The sequence below is a fragment of the Phascolarctos cinereus genome, unplaced genomic scaffold (genome assembly GCF_003287225.1).
Source record: "Phascolarctos cinereus isolate Bilbo 61053 unplaced genomic scaffold, phaCin_HiC Scaffold_5;HRSCAF=322, whole genome shotgun sequence".
NCBI classification, from domain to species: Eukaryota; Metazoa; Chordata; class Mammalia; order Diprotodontia; family Phascolarctidae; genus Phascolarctos; species Phascolarctos cinereus.
In genome coordinates, this window is record NW_027555958.1 from 109,413,882 (window position 1) to 109,436,080 (window position 22,199).

A 22,199-nucleotide genomic window follows, 5' to 3' on the forward strand; every position below is an offset into this window, starting at 1 on the left:
CAGTTTATTTCCACAGAACTGTGTTTTTTTTTTTTCCAAAACAGGAATAAGATAACTTTGTCACAAAAACAAGCCAGACTACATGATTAGACCTTCTAGGACCTTTTAAACTATCTTAAAGTCACTGTCACAAGTCAAAACTGAAGCAAATATGTTGAGATTTAATTCTCATTGAAAGATGATGAAAATGACATAGAATAATTTAATGTCTTGGTCAAAGATCACAGCCAGAAATAGAATCCAGATGTTACTCATTATCACTGCCTTGCTCAAATTAATAACCTGTGTAATATTACAGTTCCAGGACACTGTGTAATTGTCATATTATTCCTTAAAAAAGTAAATCAGAAAAGGAGTCATTCAAAAAGGGTTGGAGTCTTCTTGTGCAGTACTAAGGGCACCCAAACACCTCATCTTCATAAATTTTAGAAAATTTCTCCCTATTTCCTCAGGTCTCCTTTGCCTTTATTTCAAAATCACTTCAAATATTAAAATGTTTCTCTAATAGAGTATTTTTTTCTCCTCAGTTACCAGCCAGTTGTGTATCAGTCGTTTGTTTTTTGCATTCCACCATTAGAACACATCCTGAGCTTATAGTGCCTCCCTCTGTTTAGAATGAATATGCCAAGATATTGACTACAGAACTGCCAGGATGGAATGTCAATAACACAACTAAACAGCAAATGATATGAGAGTGCACACCAGAGAATCATTATGTAGAGATACTTTAGTAAAGTTGCTTATTCTCCTCAAAGTATACGGCACACAAGAGGCACTCAATAAATGCTTGCTAATGACTTTAGTAAAATCTAAGCCTTTACCCCCTTAGACTTCAATCACCAAAAGAAAGGAAAAACAACTGGACACCAGAACTAAAAGTATGCTGTTAAGAACCTCGCATGATTTTTGCAATAATAAAAGATAAAATGTCACAGACAACTTTATCAATGAGATTCTTTAGATATTAATATTAAATAGCAGGAAACTGATGATCAACATATTTAATGACAGACATTATATCAATAGATTGTTGCATGTATACAGTATATAAAAAAAATATATATATATATATATAAAAACCTTATCTCTGGCGCAGGCTGGGTGACACAGTGGATGCAGCACCAGCCTGGAGTCTGGAAGACCTAAGTTCAAATCCAGCCATGGACACTTGCTAGCTGTTTGACCCTATAAAAGTCACTTTAATCCTGTTTACCTCAGTTTCCTCATATGTTAAATAAGTGGAAGAAGGAAACAGAAAACCACTGCCGTATCTTTGCCAAGAAAATCCCAAATGAAGTCACAAAGAGTCAGACACTAAACAACTGAACAATGGCAACATCTTGTCTAGGGCATGGCCTTGCCAAACACTTGAAATGCTTGGTCAGGCAATCAATGCCATGTTTTGGTTCAATAAGCCAAGGTAACATCAACATTCAGTTTAAAAAAAAACAGTCTCAAAGAAGGACTAAATTAGGCAGAACTTCATAAAACATTCTTTACAAATAGAACTATATATGAAATCATAGCCAGCGTCTCTGCAGTACTACTCATTCTTATTCAGCCATTTTTAGTAGTGACTAACTCTTCATGACCTCATTTAAGGTTTTCTTGACAAAGATACTGGAATGGTTTGTCATTTCCTTCTCCAGCTCATTCTACAGATGAGGAAATTGAGTCAAAAGGGTTGAGTGACTTGGGCAGGGTCACACAGCTAGTAAGTGTCTGAGGCCATATTTGAACTCATGAAGATAAGCATTCGTAACGCTAGGCCTGGCACTCTATCTACCATGCCACCTAACTGCCCTATTATTCCCATTTGAACAGCCTACTTTCTTCATCTGTTCAAATCATGTACTATCTTTGAGTTTCACCTCTCATCCCAACTCCCACAAGAACCCTTCCTTAATCATATCAGCCCATGCTCTCTACCTACGAGGCCTCTTTCTGAACTGTGGTCACACTGACTCTACCAGTCACGTAGCTTTTAATTATATAATGTTACATTACTGAATTTTTTTTCTTTTTTCCTTTTTCTATTTCTTTTTGCTTTTTGGTGAGGCAATTGGGGTTAAGTGACTTGCCTAGCGTCACACGGCTAGTAAGTGTCAAGTGTCTGAGGCCACATTTGAACTCAGGTCTTCCTAACTTCAAGGCCAGAGCACTATCTATCCACTGCGCCAACTAGCTGCCCCTCACTACTGAACTTTTCATGAGTATTTTGTTGTCTAATTGTTTTCAGTATCTTCATGTTTGTATCTTATCTCTCCAGGAAAACTGGGACAAGGGGGGGTAGAAGGAAAAAAAGCACTGACCCAGGAATCAACAGAGCATGGTTCTGGTTCTCTATTTATTTGCTTTTAATATCTGGCAAAAAAGGGCTCTCTGGGCTTCAACTTGATACAATGTAATAAATTTAAAGATTGGACTAGATATCTCCAAGGTTTTAAGATTGACTGACTAATGTCTTTTAATCTACTCATATATCTCTGTACCCTTCAATACTTTACATTCCACAATGAAAGTAAGCAGAATCTGAAGAATTTACCATAATAACATAAAGGAATACAATTTTGAAAGACCAGAACTCTGATTAAAGTAGCGTCCAATCAGTTTCGGGACAGCTAGGAAGAATGGACAAATGCTTCGCACCTCTCTTTGACAGAGAGGTAGTGGACCACCAGTGCAGAATGAGACATTCATTTTAAGACACGGATTAGAATTACAATTAATTTGTATTACTTAAATGTATTTAGTTGCTATAAGGTAGGGTTCTATTGAACAAAGGGTGAGAAACTAGAGAGTTAGACATTTTAAAATATGTGTCAAAACATTTAAAAAGCAAAATATATTATGAGCACAATAAGGGCTCAAAATAAATATTCTTTATTAACTGATTAGTTTGGGAAATACTAAGAATTATTTTAATGTGAAATATGGCAATGTTTTAAAATATTAGGGGAAATAGCCTAATAAAAAGTTAGTTTCTAATTTGTGTACTTATTCAGTTCTTATTTCTTTATCCACCTACTCCTAACCACTAAAAATCAAAGTCAAACATATCCATTTGAAGAGGACATACTTCTGCTACTAGTCTATCACTAAGAGGAGTGATTACTTGAGTTATAAGCTACCTGAGAAGACAGCCCTGCAGTGAGACAATGAAACCAATGTTGCTCAAAATGATGCTTTTTTCCATTAAAGACATGGCCTACATAAAAATGTAGCATCCTTCCAGAAATTAAATTAACAAAAGCACACCCTCCTTCACTCCACTGCACCCAAGATTCATCTGAACACAGGGAAAATGTCTCCTTGTTCTTTACACAGTTCTATCATGGCCATGAATCAGGCGATATATCCTAAGACCTAGAACATTGTAACCAGTATACAAGGTATGTAATCAGGTTTGTTCTGTGCACTAAACACAAAATACCCTGGGTTCCCTTATGCCTTAATTCAAACTGCGTACATAAAATCAAACTCTAAAAATTGCTTTTATGTTAAGTTTGCTTTCAAATTACTTCCCTTTTAAGGTAAACCTCCCAAAGTTTCAATTTCAAATGTTTATTTAATAGGAAAATTAGATTATTCAAAAACCCAAAGGAAATAAAAGTTCTCACTAGCCTTGGAAATGAGTGAAAAGAAAGCTCTACTTCACTAACCGTGGTGCACAGAGGTAAAGATAATCTTTAAAGTAAAGCCAGAGGAGAAATATTTATAATAAATCACATGATAAAGAAGAAAAATACAATATATGCTTGAAATGTGCAATGTAAAAATTTCTGACATACATTTTCTTTCTCTTTCAGTGACTAAAAATATTTTTTAAAGACTTTAAAATAAACATTGTGCTTAATTGGCTTTTATAGGTTACTAACAAAAATAGAAATGAAGTATTTCTATAAATTTATACCTAATGATAATTGTTTTATTTCAAAATATTAGTCTAAAACCTACATTTTAGTTCACTTTTTGAAAAAATCCTGGCATTAGCATGCTAGTCCTCCATTTTTTCTTACTAGAAAAAAAATGACATTTAGCACTCTCCTCTCATCTCTCCCTACATAATTAGGAATGTTCTTTAAATATTTTGAATGACTATGTGTGTCATTTTAAGAAAATAATAACATAAGGAGGAACGGTTAAACTCTTCATAGATATAAAACATTACCATTTTCTTACATTCTTCTTAAAGAGTTTTTTGGTTTTTACCCATAAATTATTACTGCTTCAAATATACTCTTCCAAATCTCTCTTTGATCATGAATATAAGATTAACTATTAAGTAGTAATCAATGTTTATAAAGGCTAATCTGCTATGAATCTTAAAGATTTTCATAAAATTACATAAATACAAGGATATCCTCAGCACAGTAAAAAATAATAAAGGTATGTTACCTGAACATGGATGATAAAGTATAGATTGTGCATCTAAATATTAAAATGACAAGTTGTATAAGAGATGCTTTTAAACAGTACAAAATGGCCAAATCTCAATTCCTTTACATTGCATATACATACAAAAATTATCAATTACATGGTGTTAAACTACTGATCTTATGGGGGAAATGGGATAAAGAGATGGTGTCATACATGCATACATATATACCTACATACAATATGTTTATATGAATGCCCTTGGATGTCTAGCCTGGACCTATATTGACATATATATGACCATTTGTTTAAAAACATACCATATTGTTTAAAGAAATGAGGAAATATTACTTACATATAAGAGCAATCTAGACAACTACTCACAGTCTACACAACTACTTAAGGTTAAGAGTAAAGTAAACTGGACCATCTTTACACGTCATAAGGAATCAACAATGTAACATTTGTCATGGTTTCTGATACTTAGAGGTCCTATCTGATGAATAAAAGTAATTGAGTCCTTTGAAGATGTTCTAGGATAGCTATTTCCCAAGAGAGAGGTAGTCAAGGGATACAAAGAGTTTCATTAATTTATTTCGATTTATCAACAATCACTTTTATAAGCTTTTGAGTTTTATATGTTTCCCCCTCCCTCCTCACCTCCTTCCCCAAGACGGCACGCAATCTGATATAGGCTATACATATACATTCCTATTAAACATACAAAGAGTTTTAAAAAGAAGAAATGAAAACCAAAACATCAACAACCATCAAAAATCCTCTAAATCACTCAGAATAAGAGAAATTGTAAAACTAGACAACTTTGAAGTTTCATCTCATATATTAAAAAAACTGGCAAAGACGATAAAGAATGAAAATACTAAATACTGGAGGGATAGTGGGAAGACAAGCACATGAATAATACTGTTGATAGAGCTGAAAACTGATCCAACTACCCAACAAAGCATTGGGAAACTAACCTAGAAAACAAAATTGTTCCTAAGCTTTAAAGAGAAGTATCATATAAATCCCAAGAATGTCACAGACAAAGGCAAAAGTCTTATATATTCCATTAGCAATTTTGAGGGTAAGCAAATGACCAGAAACAAAAGAGATTTCCACTTACTAGAGAATAGCTGAACAAAATGTGAAATACAAATGTAATGGAATATTATTGTATCATATGAAAAGGAGATGAAGAATTAAGGAAAAAACTGATGAAAACAAACTAATGCTGAATTAAGATATATAATAAACAAAACAAGGTAAAAGTAAATAATACTAAAAAGTCAGCACTTAAATCAATACAATGATCAATTTTTAATTCAGAGTATTAATGATGGTGAATGTTGCCTTCTTTTGATAGAGATGATGGATAATGGGTGAGGGTGAGACATAAACTATCACAGATAATTAGTCTGCATTATTTAACTCTATCAATAAAAGTATAGGGGAGGGATTCTATGGGACTCTACACATTTAGAAAAAAAAATTATGTACACATTGTCTTTCCTGATATAAGGTCCATGAAGGCAGTGACAGTTCCTTTTTTTTAATCTTTGTATCATCAGTGGTTATGACAGTGGCTAGTGATTAATTAATGCTTATTGATTGATATGAGGTAGGAAAGAGTATTAAGAAATATTTCAAGATGGATATAGTTTATATTAATTACACACACAAAAGTTATGTTGGGACAGCTAGATGGCACAGTGGATAGAGCACTGGCCCTGGAGTCATGAGGATCTGAGTTCAAATGTGACCTCAACAACTTAACACTTACTAGCTATGCGACCCTGGGCAAGTCACTTAACCCCAAATGACTCTCCCAAAAAAAAAAATCATGTAGTGAGGTTTCAGTGTAATGAGTATTTATTTAATACTTTTGTACAGACCACAGTATGGACAAAGTAATAAAACTTTTATTTAAAAAAAGAAAATAAAAGTCTATCCCTACCTACAAGGAACTTTTTTTGGGGGAAGAGAGAATAATGACTAAATTTAATTTTACTAAAACTAATTAAATCACTAAAAAGACAAAAAAATATATAACAAGTCTAATATAATACTGCACAAACTGATTTCATAAGACAAAAAATGCATAGGTCATCTGAGGCCACTGAATTTGGACAAGGAGAATTCCTGAAGTAGTCTGAGTTTTGAAGGGAAGATCTATGAATTATTAAGTAAGTAAGAGGAAGGTAAAGAAATGGCACAAGCAAAGATTTTGCAACAGTCATGTTTGACACTGGGCTTAACAAATTTATCACAAAATTTCTCTATCCCAAAATGTAGCACCATGTTGGAAGAAAAACAAAATGCACTGAACACCTCTACTTATAAAAGCATCAACGTGGCAGTCAACTGAACACTAACCAAAGTTAAATATTTAAGAAACTTTCAAACCCAGTACTAGACACTGCATAGTGAATATGGCAGGTCTTTTATAGTCTCTATTTATTTGGTTCATAATTCACAGTGTGGGGGCAGCGAGGTGGTACAGTGGATAGAGCTCTGGCCTTGGAGTTAGGAGGACCTGAATTCAAATCCAGCCTCAGACACTTGACATTTACTAGCTATGTGACCCTGGGCAAGTCATTTAACCCCAACCTCACCAAAAAGCAAAAAATAAAAAAAAAACCACCCCATAATTCACAGTGTAAACTTGGGAAAGATACTTTATTTCTCTAGGGTGGGCCTTCACTTGCTCTCGGCTGAAAATCAGAAAAGGGAGAGTATCAGTCACAGAGTCAGGAAGACTCATCTTTCTGAGTTCAGATCTGGCTTCAGGCACTTACTAATGGGTGTGATCCTTATTGTTAAAATGAAGAGTTGGACTAGATCAAGAATTCTCAAACTTTTCTTATCCTGGACCTCCTCCTGTAGCAGTCTGGTAAAGCCCAAGGATAACCTTCCCAGAATAATGTTTTTAAAGGCATAAAATACAGAGAAAGAAAATATGAAGGAAACCAATTATAAATCAAAATATTAAAAAGAGAAAAAAAAAACAGGTCCATAGGTCACAGGTAAAGAATTTTAGAAAGTTTTCTAAGGACATTTTGAAGTCTAAATAAAGAAGTTAAACAGAAGAAAAAACTTTGGATCAAATGAGGATAACCACAAAAGAGATGCACGTCACAGTAATGAAATGAGAGAAAAACTTAGACGTGCATGAGCATCTTGATCACTATGCTTACAAAAATCAGGCCTCTATTTGAAGCACCCCCAGGTTCATAACAGAACAAGATTTACCACTTTCCCTACTGGTCTTTCCATTTCCTAACAAGAAGAAAAGTACTGAGCAAAACCAGGAGAACCCTGTACACTGTACAGCAACATTCTGTGACAATCACTGATAGACTTAGTTCTCCTCAGCAATACAATGATCTAAGACAATTTCAAATGATTCATGAAGGAAAACGATATCCACATTCAGAGAAAGAGCTATGGAGTCTGAATACAGAACGAGGCTTACTATTTTCTCTCTTTTTTTTTTCTTTCTTAGAGGTTTTACCTTTGTTCTAATGCTTCTTTCACAACATGACTAATGTGGAAATATGTTTAATAATATTATTGTACACGTATAGCCAATATCAGATTGCTTGTCGTCTTGGGGAGTGGAGAGAGGGAAGAAGGGAGAAAAAACATTTGGAACTCAAAATCTTATAAAAGTGAATGCTGAAAACTATCTTTACATGTAATTGGAAAAAAATCAATACTATTAAGTGGAAGAAGAAAGAACAACAATATGTAGATCCATTACAATGTAAGGTGTAGCTATGAATCAATGTGCTGATTTTACAATCACTCACCTGAATCTGCTTTTTGAGTTGCTTGGCCAAACCAGTGTCCTGGAGAGCATTCTCCTGCTGGGCTGCGTTTTCAAGCACATTAGCTGTGGTTTCTGCCTCTGGCATCCACTTTAGGAAGTTCTCCAGATCCTGGAAAGAGGCCTGCACCATCCTCAGTTCAGCCTCTAAGGCAATCTGTCGGTCACGAATGCTGGAAGCAACAAGAGACAAGCAGACCTGAAATAACTGTCCTTATGGCATCCTATGTTGCGTAGATGATAAATAAAAAATGAGCAGATAACCTAAAAATCAAAGTTCATTTGTATCAACGACCAAAAGTAGCTGAGAAATCTATTCCTTTGTATGCTTTATGCACTTCTGACAGAGGGAGTTAAGTAGTACAGCGGATAGAGCACACTTGGCCTGGAGTCAGGAAGAGTAGAGTTCAAATCCTACTTCAGATGCTTAAAAACTATGTGACTTCGATCAAGTCACTTAACTTTTGTTTGCCTCACTTTCCTCAATCATAAAATGGAGATAACAGTATAGTACTATACTTCACAGGACTGTTTTGAGGATAAAATGGGACATTTATATACCACTTAGTAAAGGGCCTGGCACATAGTAGGCACTATATAAATGTTTATTCCCTTTCTACCCCTTTAAACAAGGACAATAAGAATTTTCCATTTATGAATATTAATTTTTAAACCCACAAAAATACAAATTATAGAATCGCTTCTATGAAAATTTGGGTTATCATTTTAATTTGGAGATAACATTTCCTGTTCGTGCATATTCCAGAAAGGGACTCATTGTATGGAAAACTGGAAAGGGGGCATTTAATTTATTCATTTAGTAAGCATTATTCTCTCTCCCTATATCCAAATAAAATTAAATGATTTCAAGTGCCCACTGTACGTTTTCTTATCTTTTCAGATAAATAAAATTCATCACAAATTGGTTAAATAATAAATTTAGTTGTCAGCTCAAATTTCTGCAAACTAATCATTAAAGATGCATGCAAATTAGTTATTTTAGACACAGAATTACATGTTAGATATTTCAAGAAGAACCTACTTGTGAAGCTGTAGTACATATGAATTTTTATTTCTTCACCAGCAACTAGCACAAGATCCAGTACATATAGTTGGCATTTAATAAATGCTTTTTACCTGAGTCTAAAGATATCTATCCCATATATGTTTCATTACAATACCACTCACATTACCTCAGATCAAGCCTTTATTTCTTTAAATCAGGTTATAATAGCTTGCAAATTGCATTCCCTGGATGAAGCTTATCCCCACTGAAGCTATGCCACACAACATGATGAAATTTAATCTCCTAAAAATGCAAATTTCATCATGTCCCGTCCTCTGCTCTAAAACGGCCAATAGTTTCCCAATACATAAATGAAAATGTCCAGGATCTTTAGCCTGGAAAAAATCAAAGCCTGATCCAACCTTTATTGCCCAATATTGTCGCATATTAAGTCTTTTGCCCTACCAAACTGTTGGTTGTTACCAGAATAAATCTTTTATTCAACTGTCTCTCTGTTTTTGTTCACATGGTTACCTCCTGCCTAGAGCATACCTCATTTCTCACAGACATGACAGACATATATATATTCATCACATTTGGTTACATACATCTTAGTCAGTGGGAACAAATAAATGGAAACAAAAGGGGTGTCCACTGATTGGTGAATGGCTAAATGAATTGTGGTTATGTGAATGTAATAGAACATAACTGCAGCACAAAAAATGCGAAATATAAGGAATTTAGAGAAAAATACCAAGAGTTGTATGAATTGATGAAACAAAGAGTTCCAAAAATTAATGTACATGATGACTACAATGTTGTAGAAATGGAAAGAACAATTTTTATAAATTGTACACTGTAGTTATTATAGCCAAGTGAGGTCTGAGAGGGATTAAGAAATGAACCTCCCTTCCTTTTCATGGAGAGCTGGGAGGTCATCAATATGGAATGCTATTTCATCTCTCAGACACAGCTGACCTACTGATTATTTTTACACAACTATTAAATTTATTTTATAAGAGAAGATTTCACAGTGGTCGGTAATGGAGGGAGAGTATATCTAGAAACGGCTAGAACATTAAAAACAATAGCTAATCAAACAAGCATTTTAAAAAAATACTCCTTGTCAATTAAAGCTAAGCTCCATGCCAACCTCTTTCATGAAGTTCTCATGCAACATTCTAACATAAAAAATCACATCTTTCTCCATGAAATTGTAGCACTGATCCACTGTCCTTGTTTGGATCATATACTCACTACTTTATGCAATTGCTTATATTCTTGTCAGTGTATTATTCTAACTTTTACACTGTTAATAAACTATTGGAGAGAGGGGTAAGTATGTAAGTATGTAAGTAATGTAAGTAATACCTCACTGAAGTTGCTGAATAGAGTAGAAATTCTTGTATTTAGATGGTCATTTCTTTCTTTTCTTATATATCACATTTATTTATGAACTTATGCGTTCAACATTCTGGATAATCATATTAAGAATAGAACATAAAGGCTATAAGACACAAATGTTAAGACCTCATAACAAAATAAGCAGTGCTGCTACCATCAAAGTATAGAATTCCAGGTTAATATTATTAAACTTGGTAGACCCAAGATAACAAAAGGAAAAGTTGACATTGAAATTGGTGGACTTCTATCAATAGGATCTAGGAAACGAAATAAAAGAGGAAAGAAGAAACACAAATTCCAAGCAAGTTCATCCAAAGAAGATAAAAAATGGGAGGTGTGGTCTATAATTCTCAGCAGGCACTGTACAAACATAGTATTTTCGGCCCCCTCCACCTCACTAAAAACTTAACATTCTTATATAATCATTGCAAATAATAAAAAAAAATCTTATTTGTATTGCATGAATATCATGAATACAGTTTAATTTTATGTGTGTTTGTTTCTAATCAGTATGAGGACTACTTTGAAAAAACCCAGGTATGCTGCCTCAGACATGAGGAAACATGGATAAAACAGGGAAGATGGGTAAAATACTGACTTTGTCTAAACTGTGACACACTGAAAAAAAGACAGGCTCTGGAGTCATAGGTCCTAGGTTTGAATACTGTTCCTGACACTTCCCACCTTGGGCAAATCACTAAACCATTCTTGGACCAAGTTTTCTCACCTGTGCAAATGATGGGTTGGGCTAAGTCATCTGTGAACTACCTTTGAGATCTATTACTATGATGTGACGGATCCAAACAGATATAGAGTTTTATTCCCTCCTTCCTTCTTTCGTTTTTTCTTTTTTTGCGCAAGTGGGGTGAGGAGTAGGTGGATATGTTACTTAGGAGATGACCAAAGACTTGAATATGCTTAATTTACACTAACTGCTTTAACATATAGGTGTGTGTGTATACATATGTGCATATATACACATATCAATAGATACAGATATATCTCAATTGCCAGTGATTTCACTAGTATAGAAAATTACTAGTGAGGAAGCCCCCTCTATTAATACATATCATATCATCAATTAATTGCTCCACAACTAAGTGCCTTACATTAAGAGGTTAAAAGATTTGACCAGGGTCACCTAGATAGTACATGTCAGATGTGGGACTTGAAGTCTTGCCATACTAACTCTGAATATGTGTCTCTTTCCATGAAACCATGCTGATTCCCCAACTACTTTAATACAGAGGAGGAAATACAGCAAGGTTGGATTATAGGTAACAAGCAGAAAACTGTCAATGATAAAGTCATGAGTTCTGGAATATATATATTTCAAACATACTTTGGGGAGAGGGCAGTAGTGAGCACAAGTATTTTGTCCGATTTGATACTGCTTACCTTTTTGATACCCAAGATGGGTTCTAGTGATACAGGCATGTGTTTACTACCAAAGTACTCCAAAACTACAGAAAAGGAAGACTATCACTGACTCTACAAATGGCTAACAATGTCTAGATACATGGGAAGGGTACCTGAATACTTAATATCAGTACCTTTAAAGCATAAAGACTAGTATTTTCAAGGCACACTGTAAGACTATACAAGAAACAATAAAAACAAATTTTCTAACTTATAGCATGATAGAACTAATGAAAACAGAAAGATTTAGAAATTTATTTCTTTGTATGTTTCACATGTTTCCCTCCTCAAATCTAAAAAAGATGAAGGAGAACACACAAAAAATAGAAGGAATGGTCTGAAAACAAACAAGACTTGCAAGAGAAAAAGCCTTGGACAGGATGAACCAATAAAACTGACCCAGATAGCTAAACCTCAGCACAGGACCACAAGCAGGATGGATAAAATTTACCTTTCAACTTAATCCAGGTAGCAACATGGAATAGAGTGCAGGAAGACCTGCCTTCCAATCTTGTCTCACACATTGACTAACTGTGACCCTGAGTAAGCCATTTGCCTTCTCTCTGGACCTCAGTCTCCCCAGCTGTAAAATGAGGATTAGATGGTCTCTGAAATCCCTTCTAGTCTGCTATGATCCTAATATTCATTGATTTAAGAATGGTTATTATTGTCCTGCTGATTTTTAAAGATCTAACATCAAGCTTGATTTCAATGTCAAATCAGAGAAGGAAATCCCAATACAGGATAAACTTTACAGATCATTTTTTAAGGAAGAAATAAAATTGAAAAATGCCTAATTACTGAAGAGATGTATTTTATGTATTCTATTCTGTAGGGATGTTAATTATTAGAACAGGAATCAAATAGAACAACATATAGGAAGAATTTCAACATGTATGTATATACTTAAATAGAAAAACTAATTTGGAAAAGAAAAAAAAAATTAATTGAAACAATTTTTGAAAATGAACAACCATCCTCAAAAATGACCAAATAATTGACTTCATTCAATGAGGAATTTCCAGTACAGTTATCCCTTTCACGTCATAACTCTTCCCATGGTGGTTTGGATATATCGTGAGTCAGTTTAAGAAATTAAATGAGAATTTTTGAGGAGTTTTGCAGAATCCACAGACAACATGCAAAGACCAGCAGACAACACAGAAAAACTGAGTTTTGAAACTGAGAAATGCATAAAATATATGTATAGTATTATATAATATAAACATATTTTATCTTTTAACACCACAATAATTCAGACTTCTTCTCTGGTGAAGGCAGGGCCAAAAAATTTTATGCGGATTTTTCAGATCATGGGGGCACTGTGCCCCTAACTCCTGGAATGAGTAACAGATAATAGTAGTTCTATAACTATTTTGACTGGGTAGTGGGATAAAGTTACTTCAGTAATCCAAATCATCTTTGATGATGAGTGTAGATATTAACCGTGCTAAGGCAGATTATGAACCTCTGTAACTTAGTAAATAGTTCCATTACTCAATGATCCATCTTCATTCAGATAGGCTGGTCCTTGGAAAATTCAAACAGTCTGATGTCAAATGTATACTCAGAAGCTTCAGTACTATAGGTTTGACAGACAATCTCAGCTGATGTAGACTTTGAGAACTGAGTTGCTAACTGGCCTGGATGAATCATTAGAACTGGGATTTAGTAAAGATACACACACACACACACACACACACACACACACACACACACACACGTGTATGTATGGCCCTGAAGACCTGATCTGACCCCATTTCATCAGATTTCAGGAACTAGAGCAGGGTTAGCCTGGCATACACCAGTGCTGGAGGTCTTTTTGGCCCATCTTGTCTTATTCTTTATAAAAGTTAAGGAATAAATACTCAATATTTCATCAATCTGTGATTTTGCCAATATTTCCACTACAATACAGCAGAGGATAACGAGCTATGTACTACTTCATAAATTATGCTGGAGAGTTTTTCACTGTATTTGCTTTGGCCTAAACTTGTAATTTGTGAAGAACTCCAAGAGAAGAAAGTTGTGCATATTAGCAATTGTTATAAAGAGAAGAACAGTACACTGAAATGTTCAGTGACATGCCCACAGCCAATGTATATCTGAGGTAGAACCTCAACTGAGCAACTCTTTATCTACTATATCACGTAGCCTCTCCCTGAGAACTACTATGGTCAAAAAATCCACTGCCCAATCTGGTGATGACTCTCCAAATTTTGTTAATCTGGTCCTAATACAGCAGATAAAGTGCCAGAGCTGGAGTCAGGAAGACTTCTCTTCCTGAGTTCAAATCTGGCCTTATATACACTTATTAGCTGTGTGACCATGGGCAAGTCACTTAGTTTGCCTCAAGTCTGCCTCAGTTTCCTCATCTATCAAATGAGCTAGAGAAAGAAATGGCAAACTACTCCAGTATCTTTGCCAAGAAAACCTCAAATGGGGTCAAGAAGTATCGGGCACAACTGAAACGAATGAACAACAACAGTACAACATACGATCCACTGCCTACTCATTTTCTGAGTCTTTCTGACTTGTCAAACACTGTCTGAATGGATACTCCATTAGCAAAGAATTTAAGAACCCAAGGTCGCCTGTATACCACTCTAAGCCATCAGAGGAGGCCTCTACTGGAGTACTAAATTAAGAGTTCATGAAAAGAGAAACAGACTAGTAACACTAGACAATTTAATGGTATGCAACTGTATATTACCCTAATGAAGGCAGTTAGGTGGCACAGTGGATAGAGTGCTAGGCCTGAAGTTGGGGAAAACCAAGTTCAAATCCAGCCTCAAAAGCTTACTAGCACAGTGACACTGGAATCATTTAACCCTGTTTTCCTCAGTTTCCTCATCTGTAAAATGAGTTGGAGAAAGTATGACAAGCCACTCTAATATCTATGCCAAGAAAACCCCAAATGGGTTCATAAAGATTCAAACATGACTGAAACTAGCAAACAACAATTTACTGACTTCCTAATATACTTCTTAATCACTTTCATGTATGAGAGACCACTGGATATTGCTTATGGTTGTCTGTTTCCATGTAATATCTCACCTACTTAGAACTCTGTTAACTATATAGAAATGGTACCTACAACCCAGGAGGGCAGGGGGAAAAGGGGAGGACTGAAGACAAATTTGTTTACACAACTGTTCGGATGTAATTATTCTGAAGCAATATTGTGACATTCTTTTACTCAAGATCGTTTCCACTTCTGAGAATCTCAAGATTTATGATAAAATATGGAGGAGAATACTCCCAAGGAAAAGAAGAGCCAAGGTGGGGGTTGGGGGAACCTAATTGCAAAGCCATTTCACAAATAAAACTGTGGATCATTCCAATTACCAAGTAAATATACTGTTTAAGAAGATAGGAGGGTAGAATGCATTTAAGAAAAAAATCAATGCCAAAGAGTTTTAAATGTTTTAGTACTTAAATGGGTAAATGCTCAACTATCTAGAAATCTCATATAACCATAAATTATTCTCCACAAGCAGTTGGGATAGCTGAGGATTTTATAGTACTTTATGTACATTTTTTTCAAACTTAGGAAAGGAGATGGGGGGAGGGGAAAAGGTGGGTAAGGAAGAAAAAAGAAGGAAGGAAGGAAGGAAGGAAGGAAGGAAGGAAGGAAGGAAGGAAGGAAGGAAGGAAGGAAGGAAGGAAGGAAGGAAGGAAGGAAGGAAGGAAGGAAGGAAGGAAGGAAGGAAGGAAGGAAGGAGAGAGGGAGGGAGGAGAGAGGGAGGGAGGGAGGAAGATCATATCCACTTGAAAGACTTCAACCGATGTGACTACAGAGCTCTCACATGTGTCTTCAGAAAGTATGATGTTCTAATAAGCCACCATACGTCTATTTAAAAATAAGTTCAAGTTTTTAAAACACTGTTGATGAAAAGGTAGTTGTCTTTAGCATTATCTGCAACTGAATGAAAACATGAGTGTTGCATTCTGTCTGTTATGATAGATGAAAGATTACCTTTGAGTATAATCCATTTTTAATTGCCTACTCTATCTCACCCAACTATTGCTGTAGACGGTCTTAAAATATTTACAAAGCAAAGGAAAAAAGAATCAGAGGTACTAAATAAAGCAGATCTATATTCCTAAGTGATCAATTTTTCTGGAAAGTTTTGTTTTCTGCAAAAAGTCTTTACTGTTTGGATTACACCTCAAATGGTGCCATTATGTAGGAAAGCTATATTTAAGAATCATCTTTCTTTGCTAAGGAGGGAATCCTGCTGTTCTTTTCCTCTCAGTCATGGGTTACAGCTCATGTATCCAAACCCACTGTTATATCCAACAGGTGTAATATCAAAATAGAACTTTCCTCCAGTGAGCCACAGAAAACTTAATATTATATACTTTTTCTTCTAAAAGTCTCTTATGAAACATAGCATTTGCACTAAATTTCTTTCTTCTAAAGTCTAATCTCTTTCCAAGACAGAATATCAACCCACATTCACATTCTTTTAATTTGCCTTAGAACTCTATTCTAGGAGGTAGCTAGATGGCTCAATGGATAGAGTGCTGGGCCTGGAGTTAGGAAGACCTGAGTTCAAATCTGGTCTCAGACACTTACTAGTTGTGTTGACCCAGTGGGCAAGGCATTTAAACTGTCTGCCTTAATCCACTGGAGAAGGGAAAGGCAAACCACTTCATTATCTTTGGTACGAAAACTCCATGGACAGTATGGTCCAAGGGGTCAAGAAGAGTCACACATGACTGAATAACAACTCCATCTGCAGAAACTCTACAGAAATTTGTTTTATAGATTGTTACAAAAATAAAAGTAAAAGAAAAACTTACTATATCGATCATTTCCAAATTTCTGGCTATGCTTTATGAATTACAAATGAGTCTAATATTATCTACCTTAGTCCAATGCAGAATATTAATTCTGAAATCAAATTACTTGGAAGTAAATCATATCATGTATCTAAAGGTCTGGGAGGAGGAGATTCTAATTTCATTTAAAGACATTTGGGATCATTCTCCAAACCAGGAAATAAGTAAATACTTTCAAGCAATGACAAATATAAGTAAGAAATTTTAAGCAGAAGCTTAAGACTGTTTGTGGTTCTTCAAACCCTAGGTTGAAGAAAAAGCTTTCTCACACAGATAAGATGCACCTAAAATTGACGTACCAGGACTGAAAGACAAGAATGACTTAGCTTTATTTGAAAAGTGCATTATATTATAAAGCATTTTCTTTACATATGAAGTAATTTAATTTAGACACAGTAAAAAATGGCATGTCCACAAAAGTACAGATAATAAGTAACACAACAGTGATCAAACTTTCCTTTTAGCTAGCTTTCCATGCTAGGATGTGATTACTGATTTTGGTGGGGTTGAAGGAGGTGCTGATCTCTGACCTCATTGATAAAGAGAACTGCTGCTAAGGAAGCTCTCCCAACAAAGATCAACAATACGTATTTACTCATATGTACCATTTAACAGCATCAAAGCAGTAGGATAATGTTTGGAGCAAAGCATACAGACAGAAATATGAAAACAAAGCTAACAAAAATAGAATGAATAACAAACTTCAACAATTATTTAGGGAGAAATTCCATGGTGAATGCTAATTTGCCATAGATAAGGCAAAAACCACCCTAGAAATATGATATTAACCTAATAATATTAATTCAGTTTACTATCAAAAGGAACAAAAAAAATGGTAAACTCAATGAGGGCAGGTACAATACCTTCTGTTTTAATCTTGCCTAGTAGCTAGAACAATAATGTATAAATGATAAGCACTTGATAGGATAAGCATTGCCAGGACGACAGTGGCTATTTCCCTTCTACATTTTATCATCAGTAACTCCAGCACATTGTCTGGGGAAAAGTAGGTCTTCAATAGATGCTGACTGATTTACTTATTAATGCAAAGATGTACTGAATGAATAAGTCATAGATAAATGGTTGCATGGAGGCAAGCTAGATGGCTCGGTGGATAGAGTGCTGGGCTTGGAGTCAGGAAGACCTGAGTTCAAAACTAGCCTCATACACTGATTCCAAGTCACTCAATCTCTGTTTGCCTTAATCCACTGAAGAAGGAAATGGCAAACTACTACCGTATCATAGCCAAGAAAACCTCAGATAGGGTCATGGAGAGTCAGACACGGCTGAAAGACTCAACAACAATAAAATTATTGCATGTATCTCTGAGAATCATAGCTTAAATCTTTAGATCATTTACTTAAGAAATACTAAGAAATTATATTCCAGATTGACTGTGCACTATTAACCAGTAAAGTCTTTAAATTACCTTTGATTGAGGTTAACCCAGGACGCATTCAAGTCATCACCACTTTCTTTCACTTTCCTTGTGTCATCACTGCTGTAGGTCTGGAGCAAGTTCTTCCACAGATTGTCACAGATTTTCATTGTAGCTTCACTTTTATTCAGCTCCTCAATTAGCATCTAAAGTGCAATTTCAGGGGAAAAAATAACATTAATGGAATCAAAGATGTAAGGTACACCACAACAAAATAAAAAACCATTCAAATATTTTACACCAATTTTCTCATACCCTGAATGCATTGAAAAAATAATCTAAATAGTTATTTATAATCTAGTTTGCATAAGCATACACTTTTAAAATGGACTCAAAGTATCTTCAAATATAAGGTTTTATTTTTTTTTAACTGAAGGGAAAAATAGAAGTATCTAGAAAGAGAAAAGTATATTCTGAGGCAAAGGCATACAGAACAAATAGATATAGTACATGTACATAGAATACCATAATAGATAGTACATAGAGTACTATAAAAAGGTTCACTGAGAATAAAAGCAACAAAAGCAATCTTCTTGCTTTCTACCAGAAAAAATATTAAGAATAACTATTAATTAATTCAGCATATCTATTCTTAATCTTTATACAACATGAAACTATTGGGCAAAAGACAAACCAAATAAAGAGGCTGTAGTAGAGCTATATCACCTAGAAGCTGGTATTTAACACTTTGTGGCATAAACACATTTTACATTTATTCTGTCATTTGGTCCTTACTACAGACCTTTCAAGATAGGAATGGCAGGAACTACACAGATACAGAAACTGGGACCAAGAGAGAATAATCTACTTGTTCAAGATCACATGGTTTATGAGTGGCCAATTCAAACCCAGGAATTTTCAGTCATTTTGTCTCTATACTATACCAGTGGTTCCAGGACTCTTTTAAAAGCATCACACACATACAGGCTTTTGTTTAAGGGGGTTACATATGTAAATGTTAACCATATTTGAAATTAAAATTTCTTACTATTATTATGAAAACTGCCTTGACTTCACAGATGCATTCTCAAAAGGTTTTGGGTCTCCTTGGGAGACCCAGACTGCACTTTGAATACTGTCATATTGTACTACAGCACAAGAGAGTTTGGACCACCCTAAAGCAGGTGTGCTGGAGGCAGCTCAAACTCATACTGGGGAGCCAACTGTTAAATTTTCTGTGTGAGCATTTATATGTAAGAAGTTAGCAAATGCTAGAAATCAGGTCATAGTTTATTGTTTTGCTAATTGTTTAGAATGGGGAAAGTTAGGGAGAAAAATTTAATACTATAGTGTATGGGGTATACATCCCTTTTGCAAGGAGTTTGCAAGGAGTCAATTGTTAAACATTTACCAGAATACCACTGCTCTAAATATTCAACCAGACTTCCAAAAGTCCTTTAACTGCTTCTGTAGAAAATTCCCTTTAAGATATAAACAAAGTACACATATAAAGTAATAACAATAGCAATTTAAAATCTCCCTAGAATATCCTAAAAGTTCAATAATTCAATTCTATTTTTCTCCAACAGATCATTAAAAAGTGGTAGCCAATAGTTCATATTGGTACAATAAAGTGAAGTTTACATGAGAAAATTAAATATTGTCATTAGACACTGCAGTCTACCTGCAGTGTCTAGCAAATAAATTTTTAAAAATTATTTTCCTGGGCAGCTAGGTGGCGCAATGGATAGAGCACTGACCCTGGATTCAGTAGGACCTGAGTTCAAATCCGACCTCAGACACATAACACTTACTAGCTGTGTGACCCTGGGCAAGTCACTTAACCCCACTGCTGAGCCAAAAAAAAAAAAGTTATTTTCTTATAAGAGGTGCCTGAGATAACATCAGGATGATAACCCCTAAACAAATATGAACTCTACAAAGAGTAAATAAAATACTGCTCAAAGGAAAAACGTTTGAGGTGACCAGCCATATAATATAAAAATCATTAAAAGATTATATTCTTCATGCCTTAACAATTACATGAAACCCAAACAAGGCCATCTGAAGATATTTTGTTTCTTTGAATGATTTATCTTCTCCATCTACTAGTCCCTCAATTCGCAAGTTATAGATAAAAAAGAAAAAAATACTCTTCCAAAATAAATGCGTGGGAGAATATACCATTCAACACTAAATGTATTCAGAGCCCACTATAGACCTGCTTCTGTAACTAGAGTTACCAAACAGGTGGTTATCAAACAGACTCTGAGATTTGGTAAAAACACTAACGATAAACTACAGGGCACTGACTATAAGGGGACTCTTGTTCTTCTATTTTAAATCAATCAACCAACAAACACTAATTAAGCACCCACTATGTGCCAGGCAATGGGCTAAAGCATTGGGAATACAAAAAAAAGCAAAATATTTTACAATCAAAGATTCCACTCTTCACAACTGTAATCCATATATCAAATCAAAGCAATGTAATGATGATTAGAATTCTCTGCCCTAAATTGCATTAATTATACCTATTATCCAATGTCTTAATATTTAATCACATTTTACAATTGAAGTATCCAGGCACTATATTCTTTTGGAGACTTTTACAGAGAATGGGGAAAAAGAAGGGTCACAAAAGTAAAATAATTCAGTATGTCAAGAGTGATGGTAGGTGTTTACTATAGGTTTGGGAAATACAAAAAATGTGGATGGAATTCCTTCTCCGTCTTTTGCCATAATGGGAAAAAATAAACTAAATGTCAAAATATAACTTAAAAAGTCGCATTATGCTCAATTTTTTACATGTGATGATCAGAATGGTTAAGTCCATAATTATACAAAAACCAATTAAGCGTGACAGACAAGTGTAGTATACAGGTCTCTATGGTTTTCAAGTCTAGTACTCTTTTCCACAATGACAAATTCCATAAAATGGTGACAAAAAGGTTTTGGGGTTAGTTTTTTATTTAAACTTTAAACATCTTTGGCATTAACTCACCAAAGCAGCCTTAAAATGATGTGTGTACAAAATAAATTTTCATGTTGTGGGCCTATCTTTCTGATGTAAAAAAAAAAATTCAGTGCACAATTTTAAAAATATATGTATCAGAACTCTAAATACTGAAAGACCTCATAGAAAATTAATAAAATGAAACTTCACTGAAGAAAAAGAAATGCAAACAATCTGGTGACTCCTACTTTGTTCTCAGAAAGCTGTTTGATCAGTGGTTCCTTTGAGACCTCTGAGACACTATGGACTTTGGCTTCATGCTGTCTAATAAGCTCTTCAGCTTGTCTGGTTACATCCTTCCAGTGTTCGCTGTCAGCAAGCATGTTTTGGAGTTGCCCTTGCCGTGTGTCCACTCCAAATTCAGTACTGGCCCACTGGATTTTTACTTTATTTACTATAAGGGAAACAACGCAGAAAGTTAGGCCTCAAAGTGAATATGAATTGAGAATCGCTGACAGACTGATTTATGTTTGCAGTCTGGATGTTTGATGAAACAAAAAGATTTATGCTTTGCTCTAAGAGAAGGAACCAATGTGCCCATATACCTAAATTGTAAGAAATGTCCCTAAAGAGACAGGACAGGATAGCCTCTTAACTGTCAAAAGTACAAATCTAAAATTAGAGGGTAATAGTACACATCCAGGTAATCCCCAAAAATGTAATAATCAACTCCAAACTAAACTAAACCAAAAATCAAGGGATATTAAAGTTGATAGATCCCTATTAAAACAACACCCCTACCTGGTTTTACACTTAATGGGGGATGGCAGGGCCTATGAATTTCATAAATGAAGCACTGACGAAATAGAAAAGCAGGCCACTCTTGGGCTCTTGAAAGAAGTGATGACAATGCATGAGATGAGACTATTAAGGGGGAGGTTTCAGGAGGATTCACAAGATAGACAAAAGTACAAAGCACAAC

General features: G+C 34.9%; 1 protein-coding gene across 1 annotated transcript in view; it reads right to left on the reverse strand.

Annotated features, from left to right (window-relative positions):
• UTRN (utrophin) overlaps nucleotides 1-22,199 on the reverse strand; it is a 526,271-nt gene that overhangs the window by 281,050 nt on the left and 223,022 nt on the right. The window contains 3 exon segments of the mRNA XM_020972489.2: nucleotides 8,190-8,379; nucleotides 18,313-18,467; nucleotides 21,466-21,671. Of these exon segments, the coding sequence (XP_020828148.1) occupies nucleotides 8,190-8,379; nucleotides 18,313-18,467; nucleotides 21,466-21,671 (551 nt within the window).